This window comes from Heptranchias perlo, chromosome 6 (genome assembly GCF_035084215.1).
Source record: "Heptranchias perlo isolate sHepPer1 chromosome 6, sHepPer1.hap1, whole genome shotgun sequence".
Classification (NCBI taxonomy): domain Eukaryota; kingdom Metazoa; phylum Chordata; class Chondrichthyes; order Hexanchiformes; family Hexanchidae; genus Heptranchias; species Heptranchias perlo.
The window spans coordinates 2,324,036-2,338,647 of NC_090330.1; the positions used below are offsets into that span (position 1 = coordinate 2,324,036).

General features: G+C 50.2%; 1 protein-coding gene across 1 annotated transcript in view; it reads right to left on the minus strand.

The window, feature by feature from the left end:
• lamtor1 (late endosomal/lysosomal adaptor, MAPK and MTOR activator 1) overlaps nucleotides 1-14,102 on the minus strand; it is a 19,778-nt gene extending 5,676 nt beyond the window's left edge. Inside the window, exons 1-2 of the mRNA XM_067985611.1 lie at nucleotides 13,974-14,102; nucleotides 4,143-4,294 (exon numbers count right to left, since the gene is read on the minus strand). Of these exons, the coding sequence (XP_067841712.1) occupies nucleotides 4,143-4,294; nucleotides 13,974-14,015 (194 nt within the window). The 5' untranslated portion in view covers nucleotides 14,016-14,102. The remainder of the gene's footprint in view (nucleotides 1-4,142; nucleotides 4,295-13,973) is intronic.
• Nucleotides 14,103-14,612: the final 510 nt, after the last annotated feature.

Consider the following 14,612-nt stretch of genomic DNA (forward strand, 5'->3'; position numbering starts at 1 on the left):
TTCAGCCCAATGCCGGTGTTTTATGCTCCACACGAGACTCCTCTCTCTACACCTTATCAGCATATCCTTCTATTCCTTTCTCCCTCGTGTTTATTTTGCTTCCCCGTAAATGCATCTATACTATTCGCCTCAACCACTCCTTGTGGTAGCAAGTTCCACATTCTCACCACTCTCTAGGTAAAGTTTCTCCTGAATTCCCTATTGGATTTATTAGTGACCATCTTATATTTATGGCTCCAAGTTCTGGTCCCCCCCCTCAAGTGGAAACATTTTCTCTACGTCTACCCTATCAAATCCTTTCATAATTTTGAAGACCTCAATCACCCCTCAGCCTTCTCTTTTCGAGAGAAAAGAGCCCCAGCCTGTTCAGTCTTTCCTCAGTTATAACCTCTCAGTTCTGGGTATCATCCTAGTCAATCTTTTTTGCACCTTCTCCAGATGCTCTGATAGGTTGGAAGGCTCTCCACTGAAGGGTCCGAAGTTGAACAGATCTGGGGCAGTCCCAACAAGATCCAATGTGCACAATTCAACACTGAAACGACAGTCCCCCCCGGAGTATCTGACAGAAATGTCATGAGTGCACCTGAGCGCTCGAGGCTAGTTGTGTTTGGGAAGAGCAGCGACAACTTTACTCTGCACCTGCCCTGGGAGTGTTTGATGGGACAGTGTAGAGGGAGCTTTACTCTGTATCTAACCCGTGCTGTACCTGCCCTGGGAGTGTTTTGATGGGACAGTGTAGAGGGAGCTTTACTCTATCTAACCCGTGCTGTACCTGCCCTGGGAGTGTTTGATGGGACAGTGTAGAGGGAGCTTTACTCTGTATCTAACCCGTGCTGTACCTGCCCTGGGAGTGTTTGATGGGACAGTGTAGAATGAGATTTACTCTCTCTCTCTACCCTCAAGGTGGACACCAGGAGTGAGACGTACTGACATGTTCACTGCCCACACAGCAAGCAATTAGGAAGGCAAATGGTATGTTAGCCTTTATTGCAAGAGGGTTGGGGTATAAGAGTGAGGAGGTCTTGCTGCAATTATACAGGGCTCTGGTGATACCACACCTAGAGTACTGTGTACAGTTTTGGTCTCCTTGCCTTAGAGGGGGTGCAATTAAGGTTCATTAGATTCATTCCTGGAATGAGAGGGTTGTCCTATGAGGAGAGATTGAGTAAAATGGGCCCTTCTTCTCTGGAGTTTGGAAGAATGAGAGGTGATCTCATTGAAATGTATAAAATTCTTAGAGGGCTTGACAGGGTAGATGCTGAGAGTCGAGAACTCGGGGGCATAGTCTCAAGATAAGGGGTCGGCCATTAAAGACTGAGATGAGGAGGAATTTCTTCACACAGAGGGTTGTGAATCTTTGGAATTCTCTACCCCAGGAGGCTGTGGATGCTGAGTCATTGAATATATTCAAGGCTGAGATCGATAGATTTTAGACACTATGGGAATCAAGGGATATGGGGATCGGGTGGAAAAGTGGAGTTGAGGTCGAAGATCAGCCATGACTTTATCGAATGGCGGAGCAGGCTCGAGGGGCCGTATGGCCTACTCCTATTTCATATGTTCTTAGCCCTCAAATTGATCAGCTGAGAAAATAAAAGTATTACCCCCAAAGGAGTGGGAGATCCGGAGCACACAAAAAAAAGTGAATGACCAGATTTGTACTTTAAGATTGAACAGGACATTCTCAGCCACGTATTGCCCTCAGCTGTTCCGTCTGCAACCCCATCACCCACAACAAAAGGGACACCAGTGCTCTGTTTGTGGACAATAGTGTGCAAGCTACCCCCTCAATAGATTGGTCCAGTGGTACACTCCTCACCCAGTGGTACACTCCCACGATACCCGTGCTTGCACGCAATGGGCAGTGAGGTTATTAAGGAGCATTGCACAAGCCAGGGGTCGAAATTCACACCACCCTCAGGTCACCAAAACATCAGTCGAGCCGGTTATATTATTTTTGAAAAACTGCTTCCCGCCCACCCCCTGGGTGAAGCAGAGCCAATAAAGCAGGACACAGCCAGGAGGGGAAAGGACGACAGCAGGCTGATGCCAAGCTTGGGGTTTTTAAAATGTTTAGCTGGAAAAGGGATCTTTTGAGGTCCCAGGGAGGAATGAGTTCGGGGACGAGTCTCGACGTCGCAGAGTGAGGATTCCGGGAGAGGAGGTACTTGTAGGTTAGCAACGAGGGGAAAAGGAGAGGAGAGATGGACAAAACACCAGCACAGGGGTTACGGGCGAGGTCACCGATCCTGCAAACAGAAATTGGCAGAATCCAATCACCAAAACCCGAGGAACACACATTGAATTTGCAGCGTGATTTATTTAGCAGGACAGGAGTCTAGTGGTTCTGGCACTGCACCAGTAACCCAGAGGTCAAGAGTTCAAATCCAGCCATGAATAACTGAACTCAATAATAGAGAAAGGAATACTGAAAGCTCGTTATAAAAACCCAACCGTTTCACTAATGTCCTTTAGGGAGGGGACCTGCCGTCCTTACCCGGTCTGGGCCTATATGTGACTCAAGTCCCCACACTATGTTGTTGACTCAATGCCCTCAGGGGCAGGCAATAAGTACTGGCTTACCAGTGTCACCCACATCCCCGAGAACAATTCTTTCTTAAAGTCACTATCAACCAGTATCCCCGGTTATGAACTGTGCTACAAGGTCACGGCCAAAGCCTTTGCCCCAATGGCCTAGACTCCACCCCCAGCCCATGTGATGCAGTTCTGAGCCAGACAGACAAATTCAAGCCTTCACCTGTACTGAGTGAGTCGATCTGAGCTGGGACAAGGACGCTCTCTACAGTCAGGCTCAGTGCCCCAGACTGGGGGAGAAAGGAGAAGGATAGGCTTCCAGTCCCGATCACTCAGTGCCCCGGACTCGACCCGACTCCTGTCAGATGGTGCGCGCGGGGGCCAGAATTGGGCTGGACTGTGACGTCCTCCACTCTCAGACAGGTATCGGACTGGCTGAACTCACCGGGAACAGCCGCCTCTTGGCGGTGGAATCCTATCCAAACACCGGGAGTGTGCGAGATAGGAAAATCTCGTTGTCACAAGTATGTTAATAGTGTAAGGAAACACGACTGAATATGCACGGCTGCAACTACCTCCAGTTTTGCGGCCCACCAGGTTGTCAGACAAGAAAAAAACCTACATTTCTACAGTGCCTTTCGCGACCTCAGGACGTCCCAAAACGCTTTACAGCCAATGAAGTACTTTGGAAGTGTAATCACTGTTGTAATTCAGGGAACATTATAATGTTGTAATGTAGGAAATAATGTACAGGGCCAAGGGGACAGAGCAGGGGAGTGGGACTAATTGGATAGCTCTTTGAGGGCCAGCACAGATACGATGGGCTGAATGGCCTCCTTCTGTGCTCCATGATTTTACAACTAGCTCCCAATAAAAAGTGAATTTCTACCCCTGCCCTGCACAAACTCTCAGTGCAGTGGCTCACACTCTCTCTCACACACACACACACTACTTACAAAGAGACTTTCCAAAGCACGATATTCAGCTGAGTTTGCTTAGACACGGCACTGTGTGCAAGAAATACCAGAGCGGTCAGTACATCAGGCCAGCACCTGTCACAGTCACACTGGGTACCAGGGCAGGGTATCAGATGACAACAGGCGATGGGGGGTGGGGGACGAGAGGGAGAGAGAGAGAACACCAAGAGGGTGGTGAATCTTTGGAATGCTCTACCCTGGAGGGCTGTGGAGGCTCAGTCATTGAGTACATTCAAAATAGAGATCAATAGATTTCTAGATATTAAAGGCATCAAGGGATATGTGGATGGTGCAGGGAAGTGGAGTTAAAGTAGAAGATCAGCCACGATCTGATTGAATGGCGGAGCAGGTTCGAGGGACGGGACGGCCGACTCCTGCTCCGATCTCTTATGTTCTTACAACTGGCTGACAGCTCTGTAGATCCTTGGCCAATTGGCTGTTCCACACATCAAATCTGGGAGGGGGGGCGGGGCGCGAGATATCTCGCTCTCTGGGGGGGGGGGGGGGGTGGTGGTGGTAATAAGATGCTGCACTCTTTCTTGGGGTGGGGGGCAAGATCTCTCTCTCTCTCTCTCTCTCTCTCTGGGGGGTGAGGGACTGCACTCTCTCAGGGGGTGGGGGGATACTCACTGTGCTGTCTTGGTGAGGATGGTGTTCAGGAGAGCTTGTTCATCAGGGAACCGGGATGAAGGAATACTGGAGTAGGTGGGGTCAGAGCCTCCCGATGATTTATTGGAGGGGTTGCTGACCGGGATTAACAGGGGTTTCCCTTCCTCTCGCTCCTGACGACAGGGGAGAAAAAAAAGAGTAAGGGATAGTTTACACTTGACATCACATTAACCACACACAGACAGAGCTGTTTACAAACACATTTAATCAGAAGCCACCGTTAGTGTCTCAACACCCTCACCCCCTGTTAAGATGTCTGTTGACTCCAGTCTCCTCACCCTCTTTCCTTCTCCCCCCTCAATCTTCTCTCCTGTCTAAAGCCATCAACTGCATTTCAAAGACCCCATTCTCAACACCTCACCCAAACAATAATCTTTCTGGGGCTTAGAGGGTTAAATTATGAGGACAGGTTGCATAGACCAGGCTCGTATTCCCTCGGAGTTTAGAAGATTAAGGGGTGATCTAATCGAGGTGTTTAAGATGATTGAAGGATTTGATAGGGTGGATAGAGAGAAACTATTTCCTCTGGTGGGGGGAGTCCAGAACAAGGGGGCAGAACCTTAAAATTAGAGCCAGGCCGTTCAAGGGTGATGTCAGGAAGCACTTCCTCACAAAGGGAAAATCTGGAGCTCTCTCCCCCAACCCCTCCCCCGCCCCCCCCCCCAAAAAGGCTGTGGATGCTGGGGGTCAATTGGAGCTTTCAAGACTGAGAGTGATGGATTTTTGTTGGGTATCGAGGGATAGGGAGCAAAGGCGGGTAAATGGAGATGAGGTACAGATCAGCCAGGATCGAACTGAACGGTGGAACAGGCTCGAGGGGCTAAAAGACTTGACTCGTTGTCAGAACAGGAGGAAGCCAAAGTGTCAGCACTGGGACCCCAGTTAATCTGCACTGACCTGAGCACCAGAACCGAACGTGAGCTTGTCAACTTTAATAAGGACATGAAAACATGAGGAGAGTAGAATAGAGGAGCTGCAGACAAGGAGATTTAGATCAATCGCTTGTACATTTTAACACCAATACAGCTAAAGTGTGTAGCTCATAAATAAAAGAACTTGCATTTACAAAGCAGCTTTCACGACCTCAGGACGTCCCAAAGTGCTTTACAGCCAATGAAATACTTATGAAGTGTAGACAATGTTGTAATGCAGGAAATGCGGCAGTCAATTTGCACACAGCAAGATCCCACAAACAGCAATGAGAAAGTGGCCAGATAATCTGTTTTAATGATGTTGGTTGAGGGATAAATATTGGCCCCAGGACACTAGGGAGAACTCCCCTGCTCTTCTTAGAAATAGTGCCAGTGGGATCTTTTACATCCACCTGAGGGGGCAGACGGGGCCTCGGTTTAACGTCTCATCTGAAAGAGGGCACCTACGACAGTGCAGCACTCCCTCAGTACTGCACTAGAGTGTCAGCATAGATTGTGTGCTCAAATATCTGGAGTGGGACTTGAGTGAGTGACCTCTGTGGAATCGCACCCAGCAAGGAGCAGAGGGAACAACACTGGAAACAAACCAAGTGCAATTCAGTTCAAGGATACTCCCAGTTTAGGAGGAAAATGAAAAAACTAACCAAGCAGTCTAAAAGTGTGAATAATCCTTCCCTCAACTGACAACAGTCACTGCTCCTCTCAATCTACCGCACTCCTCTCATGCCCCAAATACTCCCATTTCCTACTCCGAATCAGGGTTTACTCACACGGTCTCCTACTCCCAGAACTTCAAAACCTGTGGAACTCCTCACCTTCCCTTCCCTGACAATCTACCTAAAACCAAGCTTGGCATCACTTCATCCCCAATGATAGATTTACTGAACCTTCATTAGTGCTCATTTCCAAACTTGGTGGTTCCTGTACTGTGGGCCTTCGACTTAATCGTGTCGGCCACGGCTCAGTGGTAACACAGAGCTCGACTCGGAATCAGAAGGTCGTGGGTTCAAGTCCCACTCCAGAAACTTGAGCACATAATCCAGGCCGACACTCCCAGTGCAGTACTGAGGGAGCGCTGCACAGTCGGAGGTGCCGTCTTTCGGATGAGATGTCAAACCGAGGCCCCGTCTGCCCTCTCAGATGGATGTAAAAGATTCCATGGCCACTATTTTGAAGAAGAGCAGGGAAGTTCTCCCCGGTGTCCTGGCCAATATTTATCCCTCAACCAACGCCTAAAAACAGATTACCTGGTCATTATCTCATTGCTGTTTGTGGGATCTTGCTGTGCGCAAACTGGCTGCCATGATCCCTACATTACAACAGTGACTACACTTCAAAAAGTACTTCATTGGCTGTAAAGCACTTTGGGATGTCTGGAGGTTGTGAAAGGTGCTATATAAATGCAAGTCCTTTTTTCTTTCAGTAAGAGGCTAAGATTCCTCCTGCTTAAGTTTTCCAAAAAAAGGGGGAAAAAAAGTGTTTTCACTCCTGAAGCCCTTGTTTTGGGGTCAGCTGCTATGTACATTAACAGGTCTCAAATTGTTCTGAATAACTAACATATCAAGAGTGAGATCAGATTCTGTACACAGCAGCTCAGGGAACAGACACAACGAGCTTGTTTACCCAGCGTCCAGCCACCTCCGAGCCTCGGCTTATCCAGGTTATGGTCTACATATCGTGGGCACTATTTACAGCCGAGTAAGGCCATTCAGCCCATCTCACCCAGAATAACTGACAGCCCCATTCTCCCCAGTTGCAGCATCCAATTGTTACGAACGGTTTTCCACCCCTATCACTGTGACCCGGAATTTTCTCTAGATTGAGGGGGCGACCTGATAGAGATCTTGAAAATTATGAAGGGGTAGATGTGGATAAGATGTTTCCACTTGTGGGGGAGACCAGAACTAGGGGCCATAAATATAAGATAGTCACCAATAAATCCAATAGGGAATTCAGGAGCAACTTCTTTACCCAGAGAGTGGTGAGAATGTGGAACTCACTCCCACAAGGAGTAGTTGAGGCGAATAGTGTAGATACATTTAAGGGGATGCTCGATAAATACATGGGGGAGAAAGGATATCCTGATAAGAGTTAGATGCAGGGGAGGGGGGAGGCTGATGTGGAAGAAAAACACCGGCATGCACCAGTTGGGCCGAATGGCCTGTTTCTGTGCAAGTGCCCATGGTTGGAGGGAGGAAATCGGCCAGGGTTCCTGCTCCAGGTCACCATCCAGTGACCCCTGCGGGTAAGTGCATGTGTGGACAGGGTCGGGCTCTGCAATGGTTCCTCCCCCTGCCCACCACCCCTTCCCCTTGCAGGTGGTCACATATCTGCCAGTACTCACTGTTTAGGCTCGCACAGTTTGAAGAGCCACTTCACTATGTTACCCCAGGGAAACAGTTTCTCTGCTGCACATTCTACGGAATTCATTCAAAGTGTTGATCCCTTTGTGAAAAACAGATTTCCCGGCTGGAGTTACCTTTTACTAGTTTGAACCTGCGTCCCCTTATCCTACTCCTCCAATTTAAAGTAACATTCCGAGTTAACTATTTCTATAACCGTAACAATCTTGTACATCGACAAAAAGCTAACAGCATCCAGAACAGGCCTGTCAAACCAGCCAGCCCTGCCCCGAGGGAGGGGGTTTCTCACCGCTGCATCACAGGGTCAGATCGAGACTCGACAGTTGCTGCAATGCTGCCGCTGTCTTGTAACAGACTGGAGGTCCCTTCACAGCAAGGCGAGAGAGGCAATGGGACAGCATCGTGAGTGTACCCTGTACAGTCAAGATTCCACACGGCCCGATGCAGACCGGCGTGATCAGGTGCTCCCACTGACGTCGGAGAGACAGCACTGTACGAATGGAGGCGGAGTTTACCCATACTCCCTGGCATAAGTGAAACTGCTGTACAATAATCAAAGTACTGAAGAGTTCCTGTTTCTCAGAAACGAGAGTGATTCCACTGAGCCACGACTGACGACATAGTAAAACGTCCCAGGACCCTTCACAGGAGCGATTATCAAACTAAATTTGACACCGAGCTACATAAGGAGATATTAGGGCAGGTGACCAAAAGCTTGGTCAAAGAGGTAGGTTTTAAGGAGCGTCTTGAAGGAAGAGGTAGAGAGGCGGAGAGGGTCAGGGAGGGAATTCAGAGCTTCGGGCCGAGGCGGGTGAAGGCACGGCCGCCGACGAGAGGGCGATGAAAATCGGGGACGCGCAAGAGTCAGAATTGACGGAGAGGTGAGATCTTTAAAAGTGCCATTCCCAAGTTCTTCTAAATCCCTGCAGCACAGAATTCATCGCTGCCTTCCATATAAATTTTAAAAAAATCTTCTTGCAAGCAGCAGTCACTCAATCAAACCTGGCTGACGACAACCCGACTGAACACAGCATCTTAACTCCATTTACCCGCCTTGGTTCCATAACCCTTACCCAACAAAAATCGATCAATCTCAGTTGTGAAATTTTCAATTGACCCCCCAGCCTCAACAGTTTTTGGGGGAAGAGAGTTTCAGATTTCCACTCCCCTTTGTGTGAAGAAGCATTGTCCAGCTGGGTGGGACTGCGCTCGACTGGTTCCATACTTACCTGCCCAGTCATAGCCAGAGAATCTCCTGCAATGTCTTCTCTTCCCGCTCCGTCACCTCTGGAGTCCCCCCATGGATCAATCCTTGGCCCCCTCCTATTTCTCATCTACATGCTGCCCCTCGGTGACATCATCAGAAAACACGTCAGGTTCCACAGGTACACATAATAGGAAAATAAATTTATGTATTGTAGCCGATCCATTTTTTGAAACCTAAAATGCTTCGATGTATTGTAATTTTCAGTTAATCTGTGAGCACCCAGCTCCACCATCTCTCTCGACCCCTCCGCTGCCTCTGATTTGTCACACTGCTTGACAACATCCAGTACTGGATGAGCAAAAATTTCCCCCAACTAAATACTGGGAAAACCAAAACCATTGTCTTCGGTCCCCGTTCCCTCGCCACCGACTCCATCCCTCTCCCCGGCCACTGTCTGAGGCTGAACCAGACCGTTCACAACCTTGGCGTCCTATTTGATCCCGAGATGAGCTTCTGACCCCATATCCGCTCCATCACCAAGACCGCCTACTTCCACCTCTAACATCACCCGTCTCCGCCCCTGCCTCAGCTCATCTGTTGCTGAAGCCCTCTTCCATGCCTTTGTTACCTCCAGAATCGACTATTCCAATGCTCTCCTGGCCGGCCTCCCACTGTCCACCCTCCATAAACTTCAGCTCATCCAAATCTCTGCTGCCCATATCCTAACTTGCATCAAGTCCCATTCACGCATCATCCCCTGTGCTCACTGACCGACACGGCCTCGTCCCCTCCACATCTCTGTAACCTCCTCCAGCCCTACAACCCTCAGAGATCTCTGCGCTCCTCCAATTCTGGCCTCTTGCCGATCCCCGATTTCAATCGCTCCACCATTGGCGGCCGTGCCTTCAGCTGCCTGGGCCCTAAGCTCTGGAATTCCCTCCCTAAACCTCTCCGCCTCTCTCTCTCCTCCTTTAAGTTGCTTCTTAAAACCTACCTCTTTGGTCACCTGTCCTAGTATCTCCTTATGTGGTTCAGTCAAATTTTGTTCGATAATCGCTCCTGTGAAACGCCTTTGGGCATATTACTACGTTAAAGGCGCTCTATAAATGCAAGTTGTTGTTCCTGACATCACCCCTGAACGGCCTGGCTCTAATTTTAAGGTTATACCCCCTTGTTCTGGATTCCCCCCACCAGAGGAAATAGTTTCTCTCCATCTACCCTAGTCCACTGCAGTGAATTGTAAACTTAACCCTCACTTCTCCCCAGTTCAGGGGTCACCCTGCAGCCCCCCCCCCAGCCACTGGGGAGCTGGGGAATTTAAATTCAATTAATTAAATAAAATCGGGAATTAAAAAGAAACTATCAGTAACGGGGTCATGAAACTACCAGATTGTTGTAAAAACCCATCTGGTTCACTAATGTCCTTTCGGGAAGGAAACCTGCCGTCCTTACCCGGTCTGGCCTATATGTGACTCCAGACCCACAGCAATGTGGTTGATTCTTAACAGCCCCCTGAAATGGCCGAGCAAGCCACTCAGCTGTAAAATCTCACTAAAAAAAGTCAGATGAATAAAACCGGACGGACCACTAGGCACCGGACACGACAAAGGCAAACCAAGCCCAGTCGACCCTGCAAAGTCCTCCTCACTAACATCTGGGGACTTGCGCCAAAATTGGGAGAGCTGTCCCACAGACGAGTCAAGCAACAGCCTGACATAGCCACACTCACAGAATCATACCTTTCAGCCAACGTCCCAGACTCTTCCATCACCATCCCTGGGTATGTCTTGTCCCACCGGCAGGACAGACCCACCAGAGGTGGCGGTACAGTGATATACAGTCAGGAGGGAGTGGCCCTGGGAGTCCTCAACATTGACTCTGGACCCCATGAAATCTCATGGCTTCAGGTCAAACATGGGCAAGGAAACCTCCTGCTGATTACCACCTACCGTCCTCCCTCAGCTGATGAATCAGTCCTCCTCCATGTTGAGCACCACTTGGAGGAAGCACTGAGGGTAGCAAGGGCACAGAATGCATTCTGGGTGGGGGACTTCAATATCCATCACCAAGAATGGCTCGGTAGCACCATTACTGACCGAGCCCTGAAGGACATAGCTGCCAGACTGGGCCTACGGCAAGTGGTGAGCGAGCTAACATGAGGAAAAAACCTACTTCACCTCGTCCTCACCAATCTACCTGTCGCAGATGCATCTGTTCATGACACTATTGGTAGGAGTGACCACCGCACAGTCCTCGTAGAGATGAAGTCCCGTCTTCGCACTGAGGACACCATCCAACGTGTTGTGTGGCACTACCACCGTGCTAAATGGGATAGATTCAGAACAGATCTAGCAGCTCAAAACTGGGCATCCATGAGGCGCTGTGGGCCATCAGCAGCAGCAGAATTGTATTCCAGCACAATCTGTAACCCCATGGCCCTGCATATTCCTCACTCTACCATTACCAACAAGCCAGGGGATCAACCCTGGTTAAATGAGGAGTGTAGAAGAGCATGCCAGGAGCAGCACCAGGTGTACCTAAAAATGAGGTGCCAACCTGGTGAAACTACAACTCAGGACTACATGTACGCTAAACAGCAGAAGCAACATGCTATGGACAGAGCTAAGCAATTCCACAACCAACAGATCAGATCAAAGCTCTGCAGTCCTGCCACATCCAGTCGTGAATGGTGGTGGACAATTAAACAACTAACGGGAGGAGGAGGCTCTGTAAACATCCCCATCCTCAATGATGGCGGAGTCCAGCACGTGAGTGCAAAAGACAAGGCTGAAGCGTTTGCAACCATCTTCAGCCAGAAGTGCTGAGTGAATGATCCATCTCGGCCTCCTCCCGATATCCCCACCATCACAGAAGCCAGTCTTCAGCCAATTCGATTCACTCCACATGATATCAAGAAATGGCTGAGTGCACTGGATACAACAAAGCCTATGGGCCCCGACAGCATCCCGGCTGTAGTGCTGAAGCCTTGTGCTCCAGAACTAGCCACGCCTCTAGCCAAGCTGTTCCAGTACAGCTACAACACTGGCATCTACCCGACAAAGTGGAAAATTGCCCAGGTATGTCCTGTCCACAAAAAATAGGACAAATCCAATCCGGCCAATTACCGCCCCATCAGCCTACTCTCAATCATCAGCAAAGTGATGGAAGGTGTCATCGACAGTGCTATCAAGCAGCACTTACTCACTAATAACCTGCTCGCCGATGCTCAGTTTGGGTTCTGCCAGGACCACTCTGCTCCAGACCTCATTACAGCCTTGGTCCAAACATGGACAAAAGAGCTGAATTCCAGAGGTGAGATGAGAGTGACTGCCCTTGACATCAAGGCAGCATTTGACCAAGTGTGGCACCAAGGAGCCCTAGTAAAATTGAAGTCAATGGGAATCAGGGGAAAACTCTCCAGTGGCTGGAGTCATACCGAGCACAAAGGAAGATGGTAGTGGTTGTTGAAGGCCAATCATCTCAGCCCCAGGACATTGCTGCAGGAGTTCCTCAGGGCAGTGTCCTTGGCCCAACCATCGTCAGCTGCTTCATCAATGACCTTCCCTCCATAAGGTCAGAAATGGGGATGTTCGCTGATGATTGCACAGTGCTCAGTTCCATTCACAACCCCTTAGATAATGAAGCAGTCCGTGCCAGCATGCAGCAAGACCTGGACAACATCCAGGCTTGGGCTGATAAGTGGCAAGTAATGGGTACAGTAGCACAGTGGTTATGTTACTGGACTAGTAATCCAGAGGCCTGGACTAATAATCCAGAGTCATGAGTTCAAATCCCGCCACGGCAGCTGGGGAATATAAATTCAATTAATTAAATAAAATCTGGAAAAAAATAAAACTAGTATCAGTAATGGTGGCCATGAAACTACCGTATTGTCATTAAAAACCCATCTGGTTCACTAATGTCCTTTATGGAAGGAAACCTGCCGTCCTTACCCGGTCTGGCCTATATGTGACTCCAGACCCACAGCAATGTGGTTGATTCTTAATCGCCCTCTGAAATGGCCGGGCAAGCCACTCAGTTTTCAAGGCGGCGGCTCACCACCCATGAACGAATAAAAAAACGTAACATTCATGCCAGACAAGTGCCAGGCAATGACCATCTCCAACAAGAGAGAGTCTAACCACCTCCCCTTGACATTCAATGGCATTACCATCGCCGAATCCCCCACCATCAACATCCTGGGGGTCACCATTGACCAGAAACCTAACTGGACCAGCCATATAAATACTGTGGCTACAAGAGCAGGTCAGAGGCTGGGTATTCTGTGGCGAGTGACTCACCTCCTGACTCCCCAAAGCCTTTCCACCATCAACAAGGCACAAGTCAGGAGTGTGATGGAATACCCTCCACTTGCCTGGATGAGTGCAGCTCCAACAACACTCAAGAAGCTCAACACCATCCAGGACAAAGCAGCCCACTTGATTGGCACCCCATCCACCACCCTAAACATTCACTCCCTTCACCACCGGCGCACTGTGGCTGCAGTGTGTACCATCCACAGGATGCACTGCAGCAACTCCCAAGGCTTCTTCGGCAGCACCTCCCAAATCCGCGACCTCTACCACCTAGAAGGACAAGGGCAGCAGTCACATGGAAACAACATCACCTGCACGTTCCCCTCCAAGTCTCTCACCATCCCGACTTGGAAATATATCGCCGTTCCTTCATCGTCGCTGGGTCAAAATCCTGGAACTCCCTTCCTAACAGCACTGTGGGAGAACCTTCACCACACGGACTGCAGTGGTTCAAGAAGGCGGCTCACCACCACCTTCTCAAGGGGCAATTAGGGATGGGCAATAAATGCCGGCCTCGCCAGCGACGCCCACATCCCATGAACGAATAAAAGAAACTCCAGTTCAGGGGTCACCCTACATCCTCCCCCCCACCCCCCTCTCCCAGTTCAGGGGTCACCCTACATCCTCCCCCCCCTCTCCCAGTTCAGGGGTCACCCTACATCCTCCCCCCACCCCCCTCTCCCAGTTCAGGGGTCACCCGACATCCTCCCCCCCCTCTCCCAGTTCAGGGGTCACCCTGCCCCACCCCCAATGGGGTAAATGTAGTTTATTGATGTGGAATTTAAACATTTTATTTGCAGAATCCGAGTTGGGATCCGGGACAATTAACAAAAACATTAAATGAATGACAGGCTGAGCCCGAAGGCCGGACCCTCCCCACCCGCGGGGCCTCGCCCGGACAGTCGGATCTGACCCCTAGCCCCCAGGGACGCCCCCGGGCCGGGCCCCTCGCTCCACCCGTTCCCCGCACTCACCTGCTCACTGGTGTCGCCCTCGCTGCTGTAACAACAGCCCATGTCTGAAGCGGGAGCAGCGCAGGCCGCGGCCTCGTATTTACAGCATCACCTGACCGGGCCTAGCAACCAACTACCTCACTTCCGCCCGGAGCCGTCAATCACCAACCGGCCCGCCTGGATTAAACCTCACTTCCGGCCCGACCTGTCAATCACCCGCCGGCCCGCCTGGATTCCTACCTCACTTCCTACGCCACGGCCGCCATTTCCCCTCACGCTTGCGCACAAGCCCCTTTATCGGAATTTCCGGTCACCTGACGCGGGCCCGGAAATCAGCCAATTATTTGAGTCCCTCTCCAGGGTCACGTGATCCGGGTGGTGGGGGTCGGGGGTCAGGGTGAGATTTTGGGGTTCAGTTCACGTGACTGATCACCTGACCCAAAATAACACACTGGGAATCGGAAATAAAAACAGGAAATGCTGGAAATTCTCAGCAGGTCGAAGGAGAAAGAAACAGAAATAAAGGTTTTGGCCGAATCGTGGCCAAACTCGATCACCTGACCGTTCGATTCCTGTAACGACACGAGGCACACAGGGCGGGGCGTGTTAAATACGCAGGCCGGGGCGTGTTAAATACGCAGGCCGGGGCGTGTGAAATAC